The 13,922-nt window shown below is 54.7% G+C and overlaps 6 protein-coding genes across 6 annotated transcripts; 3 read left to right on the forward strand and 3 right to left on the reverse strand.

Moving 5' to 3' along the window:
* Nucleotides 1–42: 42 nt before the first annotated feature.
* On the forward strand, nt 43–777 carry UMAG_03977 (uncharacterized protein; the record flags this gene model as incomplete). Its single annotated transcript, XM_011392137.1, has 2 exons — nt 43–178; nt 278–777. 2 exons carry the CDS (start codon nt 43–45, stop codon nt 775–777), a joined length of 636 nt encoding a protein of 211 aa, XP_011390439.1.
* A 188-nt stretch (nt 778–965) lies between these two features.
* UMAG_03978 (uncharacterized protein) lies at nt 966–2,905 on the reverse strand (the record flags this gene model as incomplete). The annotated part of the gene is made up of 5 exons (XM_011392138.1): nt 966–1,318; nt 1,394–1,447; nt 1,528–2,597; nt 2,680–2,735; nt 2,810–2,905. 5 exons carry the CDS (start codon nt 2,903–2,905, stop codon nt 966–968), a joined length of 1,629 nt encoding a protein of 542 aa, XP_011390440.1.
* Nucleotides 2,906–3,738: 833 nt separating this feature from the next.
* On the forward strand, nt 3,739–5,370 carry UMAG_03979 (uncharacterized protein; the record flags this gene model as incomplete). Its single annotated transcript, XM_011392139.1, has 1 exon — nt 3,739–5,370. The coding sequence occupies one exon, from the start codon at nt 3,739–3,741 to the stop codon at nt 5,368–5,370; it is 1,632 nt and encodes a 543-aa protein (XP_011390441.1).
* A 532-nt stretch (nt 5,371–5,902) lies between these two features.
* On the reverse strand, nt 5,903–9,952 carry UMAG_03980 (uncharacterized protein; the record flags this gene model as incomplete). The annotated part of the gene is made up of 1 exon (XM_011392140.1): nt 5,903–9,952. The coding sequence occupies one exon, from the start codon at nt 9,950–9,952 to the stop codon at nt 5,903–5,905; it is 4,050 nt and encodes a 1,349-aa protein (XP_011390442.1).
* A 1,175-nt stretch (nt 9,953–11,127) lies between these two features.
* Nucleotides 11,128–12,198, forward strand: UMAG_11973 (putative nitrilase; the record flags this gene model as incomplete). The annotated part of the gene is made up of 3 exons (XM_011392288.1): nt 11,128–11,876; nt 11,983–12,025; nt 12,118–12,198. 3 exons carry the CDS (start codon nt 11,128–11,130, stop codon nt 12,196–12,198), a joined length of 873 nt encoding a protein of 290 aa, XP_011390590.1.
* A 208-nt stretch (nt 12,199–12,406) lies between these two features.
* Nucleotides 12,407–13,813, reverse strand: UMAG_03982 (uncharacterized protein; the record flags this gene model as incomplete). The annotated part of the gene is made up of 1 exon (XM_011392141.1): nt 12,407–13,813. One exon carries the CDS (start codon nt 13,811–13,813, stop codon nt 12,407–12,409), a length of 1,407 nt encoding a protein of 468 aa, XP_011390443.1.
* Nucleotides 13,814–13,922: the final 109 nt, after the last annotated feature.

The raw sequence follows: 13,922 nt of genomic DNA on the forward strand, positions 1-13,922 counted from the left end.
CACCATCCTGTCCACTCCAAACATCACCACCTATCCTTTACCATGTTCAAATTCACCGTCCTTGTTGCCGCCGTCCTTGCGACCACTTCGGCTGTGTCCGCCGCCACGGTCAGCACCCCCACCGCTCTCACCCAGTGCCAGCCCGTCCTCATCACCTGGTCCGACGCTCAGGGCAAGGGTAAGTCTCTCCCGCTCGAGCGTCATGTCTATACGAGATACACCGATGTGCTCTTGTGCCAACCATGACTGACTCAATCTTTTTCTTTGTCCATGACAGTCTACGTAAGCGTCTTGCCCGGCAAAGAGACCTCGGCAGCTCCCCTTGTCAGGTTTGCGCCTCAGGATGCCGGCACCACCAGCATCAAGTGGGTGCCCAACCTCCCCGCTGGCCAGGACATTACCCTCTCCATCTCGGATGATTCGGGTGTCACCAACTACTCGGGCACCGTCACCGTCCGTGCCGGCACCGACACCTCGTGCCTCAACACTTCTGGCTCGGCCGCCGCTGACGGTTCGGCTGCGACCACTGGCTCATCCTCTTCCTCGGGCTCCGGCTCTAGCTCCAATTCTTCGGGCTCCTCTGGCTCCTCTGGCTCCGCCTCATCTCCTTCCAGCTCGGGCAAGTCCAGCACTTCCAACACTTCCTCGGCCAACTCTGCTAACCAGACCTCCTCTGGCAACAGCTCTAGCGGCGCTACCAGCTTCCGTGCTGACACCACCGCCATGGTAAGCTCGGCACTTGCCGTTGCGGCCGTCGCTGTTGCCGTCTTCGCATAATTTTGGTCGCGTCTGTCATCCCGTCAACCCGCACGCCGTTCTCTCTCAATATGTTTGCTCTCGTCACATTCTCTCTTTTGCATTCTTGTTCAATATCAACCTGCATTGAATCCCAAGCCGTTGCACCTCTGTTTGTCCATACGGTAGCAGCCTCGTCCGAAGTTCGTGTCGTCGATCACCGTCTCTGCTTATTCCGCTCGACTCGGCCGAGAGGCAATGGTGGGAAGAGATCCGAGCCTTTCGAGGTCGTCTGATGCAGACTTTGTTGTACCCTTGTCAGAGTGTTGAGCGCGTTTGACTCTTGACGTAGAACCAAGAAGATGTGTTTCTGCACGACGTCGATCATCGGCCGTGCTTCCTAAAGAGCGGTACAGCGGCAGAGATAGACGGCTGCCTCCTCGGCTTGCCTGCACAAGCCTTGTCGCCGGCAGCGGCCGTCGCAATGCGGCGGTCAGGGACAAGGTGCCGTCTGGCTCTACTCGAGATGCTTTGAGCGTGGACCATTCAGGCTCCTTGCCCTTTGATGAAGGCTTCGATTGACCTGATGAGACGTCCGGAAGCTACCATGGTCAGCCAAATAACCTCGCTTCGTCGCACATGGCAGCAACTGACTCACTGCTGGCCTTTGTCCGTGCACGCTTGCTCGCTCCTCGTAACGCTTTATACACCACTGAAGATGACTCGTCGAGATATTCAAGTTCAGACTCGTGCCTACTTTCCGGTGAAGACGGGGCTTCGCTATTGACTCACAGTCCGCTTTTGCTCTATCCTCTTGAGCCCGTCGCGGCGATACGGGACGTCGAAATGTTGCTAGCTTGGCACGTTCATCGTTTGCAGCGGACGATGTAGAGGGATGGTGACTCCAGTTGTGCTGGTATTGGGCATGATGGCCTGGCTCATGTGATCGGTGGAGGTAGTCATTCCTGCTGGGCAAGTGAGCAAGCTCAAACGCTGGGGCGTATGGGCCTGAAGGGGTTTGAGTCCAAGCTTGGCTGCTTTCCATGGCTGCAGGAACGGATTCGTGGTTGGGATAATAATGTACCGGATGATGAGACGTCGGACCAATTTGGACAGGCGGGTACTGGAACAAGTGGCCTTCTGCATCGTACATGAACGGTGCAGGAGCAGACATGTCCGCACGATGTGGTTCATAGTTTGCTTGACGAGCGTTCATCGAATCGCTGGGAGCGTGATTCAGTGGTGTTGCTGCAGAGTATACCTCATGGCTGTAGACCGACCGAGTCGGAGCCCAGCTGGAGGTCTCGTAAGATGTGCTAGCATCCGGAACCATGCTCTCCATGCGAACCGATGACGAAGAAGCTTCCGACCTGCACGTGCGAGCTTCTCGATGCGCCATCTCGCGGTCGAGGCTCTCGTAAAAGTCGCGATTCCGATCAAATAGCTGCTGTAGCGCTCTTTCGCCCTCTGTCTTCTCATACTCGCACGTCGCCGATTCAAACCAAGTATCGCCAAGCCTCGTATCCGTGCTTCCGTACATGCTTTTCGTGCTGGAAGCTTCGATTTCGTCGCTATCCGAGGACACGACAATCACCTCTGGAGATTTGAAGGATGCCTCAGTCGTCACGACACTACGTAGTTTGTCATGTGCTAACAAAGGTTGCGACGTCTCGACAATTGTGGCGAATGGGTCGCGGCGCTTCCCTGCATTGTCATCGAAGGAGTCTGTGACAGCGTCCTCAGGCACAGCCGGCGGATGGTTGTCTCGCGTCAAGCCCAAAGTAGACACATCAACTTCTCTGTCAAGTGACGGTCCATGCTGCCGGGCTTTTCGCATCTGCGCATTGCGCGCTGCGATGGTGCTGTCCATTGCATCGAGAAGAAGAAGTCAGCATGGCACGTCAATCGCGAGTTTCGACTCTTGTGCTGCCCGTTTTGGCTCACAATGGTGTCTCAGTGAAGGCCACTGATTCGTCGTCATTTGAATGTGCTGCCAGTGTCTGCTTATCCGTATAGTTGGCATGGTCAGCGCCAGATTACAATGCAAAAATGGCGACAGCAGCAAGAGTCTTACCTGCTCAAGCGGCACTTCATTGACTTCGTCCTCATTATCACTGTAAGGGAAACGATCAGCTGCGCAGTAGCCGAACGAAGTGGCCCAACCAGACATTGAAGCAACCTGCAACCTGCAACGCGTAGAGATGACGTACGAAAGTCAAGGGGGAGGTCACCCAGAAGCTGCAAATACTCACGGTTGGGATGCTGAGCTCTCTCGATGTTATTCATCCTCTCACGGGTCAACGACAAAACCACGAATGCAAACATCTTGGGCATCAGCGAACGCGGCTCAATGTGCTTTGGTAGAAGCACATAGACAGCCACCACTACGCCAAAGCACCGAAGTGTGAGCTGAGACTGAGTCAGGGAAGAAACGCCGAAATCACAGAGAGTCGTGAGTGAAAGCGTGAATAGTGAATCACGCACGAATCACGAATCGTGAATGTGATTTCACTTCGTGATTGTGACAGCCATCAGCTCCGCTCTGCAATGGTGAATTGGCCCGGATTTGCCGACTTCTCACGCACGACGATTATTGACGGCTGTTCGGGCCAAGATCCGGTTGGTGGATTTTTTTTTGGCAGTGTGGGGAAAGTGGGGACGATGGCACACTTGCTGCAGGTTGCCACAGAAGTTCACGATTCGTGATTGACGATTGTTTGTCTGCTCGCTTTCTTTCATGTCGTGAGAAAGTGTGAGTAAGTGTCCCCACTCGAAGCAGTCAGTACAACTGGTATCGGCACATACGCGGCCACTGGCAAGCATATAATGCCCATTCGGAGTGCGTCGACACTTGTTCGCACCTCTGGCATATTGTCTCAGTCGGTACTTCCGCAAGTAGCACTTCTATCAGACTTGCCAGCACGCAGTCACATTCCCACACGCCCAAGGAAACGACAGACTGGGCGATACAGCATTCACTACAGTCACAACGCCGGCATCAAAATGGTGTCTCGCGAGTCAGCTTCGGCCTGGAAGCCGTCCAAGCCTCGAGGGGTACAGCGAGCGTCGGATCACAAGACGGGTCCCAAAGGCGAGCCCATGACGCCGTTGCCATCCGCTACGCTTATCGTGCTGTGTCCGCGATCAGCCAAGAAGAAAGATGCACATCTGCAGTACGACACCTTGATGGTGCAGAGATCAGCCAGAGATGGCTCGAGCTTCCGCTCCGCCGTTGTGTTTCCGGGCGGTGCTCTCGACGTGGTCGATGAAGCTCAAGTCGAATCCGCGCTATCGTCCAGCGCAGCATCATCCGCTCGCTCGGAAAGCGACGAGATGGAGAAATATATGCAATCGCTCAAGCTGTGTGCGCTTCGCGAGACGTTCGAAGAGACTGGCCTGCTGCTTCTGCCTTCATCGAAATCGAGTGCGTGCGGGCTACCTACCAGCCGCGCGGTGGGTCACCAGGACGCAGGTATGTCGGCCGAGGAGTGGGCGCACGCACGAAACGACGTTCACCACAACGCCATCGACTTTGTTCCTTTCCTCCGCAAAGTCTCGAGCAAGCTCGCTCGTAGTAGCACACTCGGTACCAGCAAAGGTGCACTTGCAGAGTTGGCACCTATGGCGCACTATTCGAATTGGATCACTCCGAGGAGCGTCGTCCGACCGGCGAAACGATTTGATGCTCACTTCTTCATCACCGTGCTCGACACTCCAGATGTGTTTGGTGACCAAGACTCGCTCAAAATTTCAGCCGATGGATCCGAGACGTTGTCGTTGCGACTACAGACTCCTCGCGAGATCATGTATGCCGGCATTACCGACCAGATCTCTCTGTTCCCACCGCAATTCTACATTCTCGCCGATATCGAAGCCGCCCTATGTGCCATGGACACCAACGGTCGCATCCCCATCCTGCCACTCATCTTTGACTCTACTCACGCTTCTGAGCGTGTCACTCGCGACGCTGAATTCCGAGTCACGCCCATCGAAGAAGAAAGTCGCGGTCTCCAAGGTCGCAACTATTCGTGGGACCGCAAAGACGTCGGAACCTCTTCAGCTCCGCTCACCTCCTGGGTTTCAGACACCAACCCACCGCTGTCCGAGATCAGAGAGCTCGGCGACGAACCGCACTCCCACTACCCTCGCGTTACACCCGTCGAGCCACGCGCGTTCCCAAAACTCGGTGCTATGCTCGATATCAAAACGCAGATCATCGAGAACCGCAACCGCGCACAACCAACCGAGACGCAAGACAGCTTCGTCTTTCCTCTCGTATTGCCTGGCGACTGGCAGGCTTCGCCTGCCCAGCAACAACGCGCCAAACACGGGCTCTTCCTACCAGACACACGCGAGCAGAACGCAAACAACTCAGACCCAGCCCTGGAACGCACAACACCTACCTCGCAGCTGCAAGGTGCTACGATGAAACCACTCAATAGACTCTATGTCTCGCCACGCGCACAAGAGCACGGTGGCGGAATGACCGTCCGTGGCGCGGTGCGCAAAGGCTTGACCCACTTGCGTGATTTCCAGGTCGGCGTGCTGCTTGCCCAGGCCTCCACCGACGACCAAGAAGACCAAGAAGACCAAGATGACCATTCTGACAGTGCCGCATCCAGAGCCAAGCTGTAGATCGCTTTGCACACCGCTGTACAACCTGCGAAGCGGCCTTTGACTCCACTCAAGTAACTGAACTACCTGCACGACTCTTGCACCCCCAAAAACATTAGACCCTGCCGTTCTGTGGTTCTGTGATCGAATTCTAATGCATTCATTGTCCATTTCTTCCACACACGCTTTTATACAACGTAATTCATCAAGTACCGCCGCGATTTTTTACCTCAACTTGGGTATGATGGTAGTATTCCTCGTGATCGCGAGTAAGCGAGACTTGAATTGCGAGATGGTGTGAGCCTACGGTACAAGGCGAGCAAGGCGAAAATCAATCCTTTGTTGAGCCTACGGTAACGCAATTCACAAAATTTCGGTATGATGGTGGTATTCCTCGTGATCGTGAGCTTGGCCGTGTGTGATTCACGATTGTGAGGCAGCGAGACTTGAGCTGCGAGATGGTGTGAGCCTACGGTACATGGCGAGCAAGACGGAAATCAATCCTCTGTACGAGAAGGGCCGGGGTGCAGAAGTGTCAAGTTATGCTTCTGTACTACTGCGGATCAGCATACGCTTTGACCGCGGTCTCCAACAACCCCTTCTCGAGCGCCTTCCATCTGAGCCTCACCTCGTCCTCCACCTCTCTCCTGCCTTTATGGTCAGCCGCCTTGATCTTGGCCTCAAAGACTGCGGTGACGGGTCGGTGGTCGCTGATTGTGCATTCCCATCTTCTGTACTCCAGACACCTGATTCGATCCGCGTGGTGACTTCTGAACAGGACTCGATCGCACCAAGCTGGGATCCTATTTTTCTCGCTCGAATCCCACTCGTGAGTGCCTCGATCGTACTTGTAGGTGGGTAGGAAGGATATCGGCGCCTCGCTGAAATCTTTCAAGCGGAACGCGGGATTGTGTTTCAGCTCCTTTCGCAGCTGATCCTGTTCCAGCAGAGGTGAGATCTTGCGCGCGGCGATCGCAGATAACACCGTATCCCGCGAGTGGTCGATACGATAATTGAGATCGCCCGAGAACACCACCAGCTCGTGATCGAGGATCATGCTTCCATCTCCACCCCCAATGTACGCCTCCGGATCCGCGTGCGGATCAACAAACACTGCCGGGTACTCCAAGATATCCGCCACATCCGCATTCCTCTGCTTCACATGTTTCTGCCCCGCAGCGAGATGCGAATTGACAAATGCGATCGAGGTATCTTGTACAACCAATCGCGCGATGACGGCTCCCTTGTTGCCGTACCGTCCGCCCATACCAGTCTTGACCGTCGAGATGGCGAGTTCGCGCACGTGTTTGAACTCAGTCTGCTTGACAAATACGCACGTGAACAGACCGACGAGCGACTCGGATTGGACCAAAAGGTAGCCGCATGTAGGCGGCATCGCATACCGAACAATCTGAATGAGCTTATCGTACCATGCCCGATACTGTCTCGAGACGCGATCTCCCAAATCGTTGGCCTTCTTCTTACCTCCGCCCAGCAGTAGACTCTTAGCGGTGAGCTTTTTGCTTTCCAAGTCGATCAGCTCCTGGAATCCAAAGACGATGATATCGGGTGGATGATCCGCCGGTAATCTGTCGGATCCTACCAAACACGCGTTGCGCAGCATCGTTCCAAACACTTCCATGTTTTCCGCCGAGGTTTCCAGGTCGCTAGGAGAAGCGGCATCCATATTGAACGTCACGGAAAGAGTCTTGATGCTTCGGTAGGAACAGAACTCGGCTTCTCTCTTGGCTTTCTCCGCCTCGATCCAGTCGAAGCTCAGCGTCCCATCCCACAGATGGACTGCGGCATCGAGTCCACCGGACGCCACCTGTAGACGCCCCACTTTCTCGATCCCATGCTCATCCACCTTGATGGTGGTGATAGGTTCCTTGTGCGCTGTCCAGACCTTGAGCGCTCTCCAGGGTGCGGTGTCGGTATCAAGCACCGAGATGGTGCCCGCTCGAGTTGCCACCCACAAATACTTGACCACACCGGCGACAGCTGTCAGGCCGTGCGGACCAAGCTTTCGTACACCCACACATTCGTACGTCTGCCTCGACCAGATCGAGACATGGCCCGAATCGTGTCCAAAATACACAAAGTGCGGGCGCGAAGGAATGACCGTTCCACCAGTCACCATGCCTACACCGTCAGCCATTTCAGGAGGAATATTGATCGCCTTGGATAGCGCGTTGAACGGCTTGTCGTCAGCAAAAGGGTTGTAGACGCGGATGCGAGGGCCTTTACTGCCGGCGTAATCCTTGGCACTTCGTTGCACTGATGGACCGGCTGCTACCCACAACTGCTGACCAACGACACATGCGTGCGAGCCCTTGTCCATTGCGATGCGCTGCGTGATGGGCTGGTTCGACAGGCGCAACCCTGCTACAGCTGGATCGGGATCGGCACTCGGCAACCAGACGGAAATCTTTCCCCCTTCGTCCAGAGTGAGCATCTTGTCTCCCACCCTTTTAAGCAGCAGGATCGGATCTGCATGAACATTCTGCCGTGAATAGACCACTTGCGCTTCAGCCACGTCCAACTCCCAAATGTGACCGTCCTTGGAGCCGCACCAAAGATACCTGCCTTCGTCTGCTGTTTCTCCATGTGATCGTTTTCCGATAGCTGGCACGGGCAAGAGACCATGGTTGGGAGGCCTGAATTCGAGCGCTGTTAGTTTGACTTCCTTAGACAGATGTTCGCCCACGGTGCACAGTTTCTCACCCAGACCGCTGGCCGATTCTCCGACACGATAGACCTTGACCTTGTCTCCGCTACCCGTGACAATCGTATGTCCGCAAATGGCGAAGCATTGGAAGCTTTGCTTGGACGTTGTGCAGCAATCCGGGTGAAACTTGGGCGCGCGGCGATTGGCATGCGACGTGTCGGGAAGTCCGCTGGGAGTCATGTCCATTGAGGCGTGCATCCTGCGAAGACCAGCAGGAGCCTTGCTTGGCGAGGAAGGCGATATCGACGTTGGGGCGTCGATGTCATCTTCTTCTTCCGAACTATCAGAGCCTGGACGATTCGATCGGAAGAGCGAGGAGCCTGAGCTGCGACCGATCGAACCATTTGGTGTAATGCATGTATGTCGAATTGGCGGTGGTAGAAGTGTCGACGTCGAATCAATTTGGTCAGGCGACAGAGTATGAGAGTGATGCGGTCGCTTAGCAGAGGCAGACGAGACCGGAATCGGCTTGGATCGTGCTGTGACTGTCTGAGAACGGTGAACAGAAGAGGCGGATGTTGATGCAGCTGGGCTACGTTGGGGTGGTGGCATGATGGTGGATCCGTTCTGGACGGCATTGGCATCGACGCCGGAAGGTCGGCGAGCCGGTAACGGTGGAAGGTCCGCATCAGCTTCTGCAAGCACAGCGCTCAAAAGAGGTAGGGAACTGGTGCTCTTGGATGCGCTTAGCCTCCTTCGCGCTGAAAGGTCGGAGGCTAGAGAATCGGGCTCTCGAAGCGGTAACCGAGGCGGCGATGTCAACGACGCTTCTGGAGGAGAAAGCATGGTGGAAGAGGTGTCTGCCGCGAGATCGGGGATAGCCGGTACTGAGCCGATCTCCGAGTCGAGCATGACAGAAGCAATCGAGCCCGGCAGCCTGGACAAGCTCTCTGAAGAGCTGTCGGTTTTCAAGGGTCGAGGAGGGACTACTGGTGGAGGTTGCTTGAATGGGTTGTGCGGCTCGGACCCTGTATCGACTGTTGGAGAGAGTTGCTCGTTCGAGCGAGAGTACTTGAGGAAATGGTTGCCGCGCGTTGTGATGCGATTTGGCGTCAGATTGGTGCTGGCAGGGATGGTGGATGCGCTGGATTTAGTGTGGTGCGTAGAATGATGGCTAAACATGCTAGCTAGCGACGTGACACGTGAAGACGAGCCCAAGCTCGCCAAGCGCTCAAGGTCAGCATCGTCGAGGATCTGAATGCCATTGGAGTGAGTTGTAGGCTTGGGTGGTCGCGGCGGGGGTACTTTTGGCTTGCCTGAAGCCTCTGTATCGGATGCAGAAGCGAAAGCATTGGTAGAGACAGGAAGACTGGACGCAGCTTCTCGAGCGTCAAAGGATCTGGGCGTTAGCAAGCCGGGAGCCGTTTCACCAAATTTGCAAGTTGGAACAGCAAGCGACTTTGAAGCGGCCGAAACTTGTCGTGATTGAGGCGTGTGTCTTTCTTTACCAACAAGCTTGCCAAGGTCGGTGGTTGACGTATTGGCGCTTGACGGGTTGGATAGTGCGGCCAAGTCGGCTACATTGAGCGATGTGTGGCCAATGGGAGGCTGTCTGGTAGAGCTTGTGGCTGTGTACGATGCAGAGGCGGGGGTCGAGGCATCCTGTGCAAGACTCTGAGGCGAGGTGGAAGTACTCTTCTTTGATTTTTGTGGAGAGACGTGGCCTATAACAAGTTTCTTCTCTGCTTGACCGAATGTATGTGTAGCGTTGAGGTCTTTCTGTCGAGTTGTCGTCGAGGAGTTCACTGCATGCTTGTATGTGGGCCGACTGCTCTCGGATTTAGAGAGCTGCTCAAACCTGGAGCGCAGGTCAGAGACGGCGCCTGGAAGAGCGCCGAACTCGTCGGGCTCCGGTCCCGCTTGTTGATCCGCCATGTCGCTCTCGTTGACTGTGGCCACTTGCAAGCGAAAAATCGACTTGTGCTGAAATTGCTTCGACCAACGGGCATGTATATCGGTAGTCCAGAAACGACGAGACGACGAGCTCAACGCGACTCTGCGGGGATGAGGCGCGAAGAATGCGGCATTGCGTGCAGAGTGGAGCTGTGTAGCGATGGTATGTGGGAGGAGGTGGTGAGCAAAAAGCAAGCAAGCCAAGTCAAAAAGTCAAAGTTGGAAAGAAACACAAAGGGTACGTGCACGGTGGAGCGGCGGACCAAGCAAGCTCTGCGGTCAATTTCTGCCGGTAAGTTACAAAAGAGGCCGAGCAACACACAAATCGGCACGCAAGCATGCATGCACATATCGAACGAACTTGCTTCTTGGACGACGTTGCGTCTTAGTTGAGTTTAGTTATTTGGGCGCTGACTATCAAAAGGGTACATTGGGCACGACTATGACGTCTTCTTCCAGTCTCGTGTCTTGTGTCGCTGTCTGATAACTCCAGATGTTAGGACTGCACAGCATTCGATATCGGGTGCCACGCTACGTCAGGGTCTTTTAAGAAGGCTTAACGGCTCACGACTGTGGCCGAGTTAATGGAGCCGGAACAAATTTGCGTCGGTGTTTTTGAGTCGATCGTCAATCGTCAATCACGGAATCACGGAATGGCAGCGCAAGAGCCTCGGACTTTATTCGAGATGAATCGTGAATCGTGAATCGTGAATCGTGAATAGTTTAAGTGTGATGCTTGGACTCCTATTCACGATTCGTGACGGTGTGCGACATCAATTTAGCAGTCCGGCTGGCATCGGTGATCTATGTGGGTCGCATCGGCTCCTTTCTTCCGATCGTGCAGCTCATCAATGGACTTTTGCGGAGACAGCCACAACCAGCATTTGTCAGACGGGGCCTGGTATCGGCTGCAGCATCCGTGCGCTTTGCTGTCCTCCTTTTCACACCTTGTCTATCCTATTCCTCATACACGCTTTCGGATCACGCGGGAATATTACAAAGCATTGAAGCTTAACTCTCTTCTCCGTCATATTCGTGATTCGGTCAAGTTGGCATTGGAGGTTAACTTGGTGAAACGTTGCACTACTCAACGGGAACTTGGGCACTTGCGAAAGTCAGCCTGTCGCATAACAAATTGGCACGAACGTAAATCCATCATGGTCGTAGCAGCAGTAGCTCAACTCAAATCCACATCTGTGATTGCGGACAACCTAGCCGCTTCAGTGTCTCTTATACGATCAGCTGCACTGGCAGGCGCCAAAGCGATCTTTCTACCGGAAGCCACTGACTTTATCGCACCCACAGCGCAGGTTGCATCGCTCACTCGATCGCGTGACAACCTCGACTTCATTCGAGGCATCCAGACCGCTGCGCGCGAAGCATCCATCTGGGTCTCGGTCGGCATCCACGAGCCGCCCTCTTGCCAACAAGACGAAATTGATTCTCGCGATACTAAGGGTCGACTGCGATGCTACAATACTCAATTGTTGATCGATCATTCAGGCGAAATTCTGGATCGCTATCGAAAACTGCATCTCTTTGACGTTGACATCAAGGGAGGACTTAAAATCTTGGAAAGCGATTCTACGATCAAGGGGGACCGACTCTTGACGCCGAGACAGACGCCATTTGGAAAACTAGGCATGTTGACATGCTACGATTTGAGGTTTCCTGAACCGTCCTTGTCCTTGAGGCGGCAAGGTGCGCAGGTCTTGACCTACCCCTCGGCATTTACAGTAAGAACAGGCGCTGCGCACTGGGAGGTCTTGTTGAGAGCGAGGGCGATCGAAACTCAGAGCTACGTGCTCGCCGCCGCCCAGGTGGGCGCTCATGATGGTACAAAAAGGGTTTCGTGGGGTCATGCCATGATCGTTGATCCCTGGGGGTCCGTGGTTGCCCAATGCCCGTAAGTATCCGTGTGCATTTTCGAACTGCATCCCAAAAAATTCCCCTGGAAAGCTGATCCCTTCGCATTCGTGATTCCCATTTTCTGTCCGTCTCAACGACCAAAGTGATATCCAGCCGTACAAACCCACCTTCTGCTTAGCGGATATCGTAAGTCATCACAAACGCACCAACAACAACAACCCACAGTCTTTTTCCCATGTTGCTAACCCCCTTCCTGGCCCACGATCCATCGCCTACAGGATCTTGACTCGCTCGAAAATACGCGCCAAGAGATGCCACTTTGGCAACAGAGGCGGGACGACATCTTCCCACAATTCTAGCGAATGATCGCCTCCCTCCACAATGCGCTATGGTAAGTCATGGTTTGCTAGATTTGACTCAAGAGTGATAGATAAAAATACATTGCTGTTTATACGACAAAAGCGAACAAAAGGCCAAGTGTGACAAGGAGTCGAGGCTAAACGAATGGAAACGAGAAACACAGAGAGGGGTCCGTCGGAATTCCCAGGATTCAGTATCAGGACATGTTCAAGCGACATTCCGGGTCGACATCTCGGCCGCTGCCAAGCTCTCGAGTCGCGTAGTAAGCTCTGCTGCATCGAGATCAAACTTTGGCGACGTCGGGTCAACCTTGTTAACGTCGAGTCGGGTAATCACAAACCCGAGCCATCCTTGACTCCGCTGAACTGCGCCACTGGCCGCGTTCTGCGACGAGCCTTTGTTCAGCGTGGTGTTCTCGCTGTTGAACCGCATGCGTGCGTTGCCAGCGACATCGTAGTCCTCTCCTTTTGACGCCGTGACAGCAGGAGCCGATCGTTGTGGCTCGCTGTACGCTTTGGCCGCGTCGCTAGAACATGGAAGCGAGCGAGTAGTAAGGCTGAGTGCAGAGGCAACCGCGTACTGAGCCCACAGCGCAAGTGTCAAGGGCAGTGCGGCTTGAACAACAAAGACACACACATACGTCACCTGATCGGAGAAGGACCCAACCAACGACGTGTGGGCATCAGACGCATGCCCTGTCGACGTGAAGAAGCGAGGAGAAGTGAGCATACCAGCAGCTGCTGTTCCGGTGACAGTGTGTCGCTCGAAACGATTGCGATAGAACGCTGTGCGGCTCAGACTGCGAAGCGCAGCCAGGACAATGAGCACCTGGCAGAGCACGTGTGCGCGAAGGAGACGCGAAGCAAGGTCGATGATCCATCGCTTCTGCAGAGCCAGTCCAGATATGCCGACCAGGCCAAATAGAGACTGTGCCAGCATGAATGTGGTCAGTGGAAGCGTGGCGGCGTCTGGATGGATCGAGTTTTCGAACGCGCAAACGCCGACGATCATGACGGTGAGCGCGGCCAGTCCGACGGCTACGAGCGGCGTGCGCACCAATTGAGATCGCGCCGATGTGTCACGTGGCAGATAGACTGGCCTCGAAGACGCTCTTTGCAAATCAGACGTGGCTCCTCTGTTGCTGGACGGAGTGAGTAGAGGCTGATTGAAAAGGTTCGAGCTCGAGAGGCTGCGGTGCTTGCGCCATGACTGTGCTCGACGATGAGTCACCGGAGGAGGGTAAACCTGACTCGTGAATTCGATGCTGCGCCAGTTGGTTGCCGATGGAAGAGGCAGCTCGCGATGCTCGGAGCTGTTCTCGCGGGACAAGTTGGTTGACATGGCTTTGGGAGACTCAAACAAAGCCTGCTGATGCGAAAAAGCTGCAGTAGTGACAGACTCAGCTGGGCCGAAAAGAGCCAAACGGTCTTGCTCGCTGAACAAGTGTGTGCTACGATCGGATGGCGAAGCTCCTTCGAGATCTGTGTCGTCCTCATCATCCACGGCAACACCTAGAGTGTCAACATCAAAAATGGAGCGCAGCTCCTGAAGTCCAGCTTTGAGATAGGGCGTGGTGGTCGAGTGAATGGTTTGGTTGAGGGCGCTAATGCTCATCCTACGCGAGAGGGTATTTGTCAAAGGTCCTTGCCCTTCGTGTCCTTTTTATCCCGGGGCCTTAAAGGGAAGTGTCTCCTTAGGTTTGCAGAGATCGGCCGAGCCGAAT

The sequence above is a fragment of the Mycosarcoma maydis genome, chromosome 11 (genome assembly GCF_000328475.2).
Source record: "Mycosarcoma maydis chromosome 11, whole genome shotgun sequence".
NCBI classification, from domain to species: Eukaryota; Fungi; Basidiomycota; class Ustilaginomycetes; order Ustilaginales; genus Mycosarcoma; species Mycosarcoma maydis.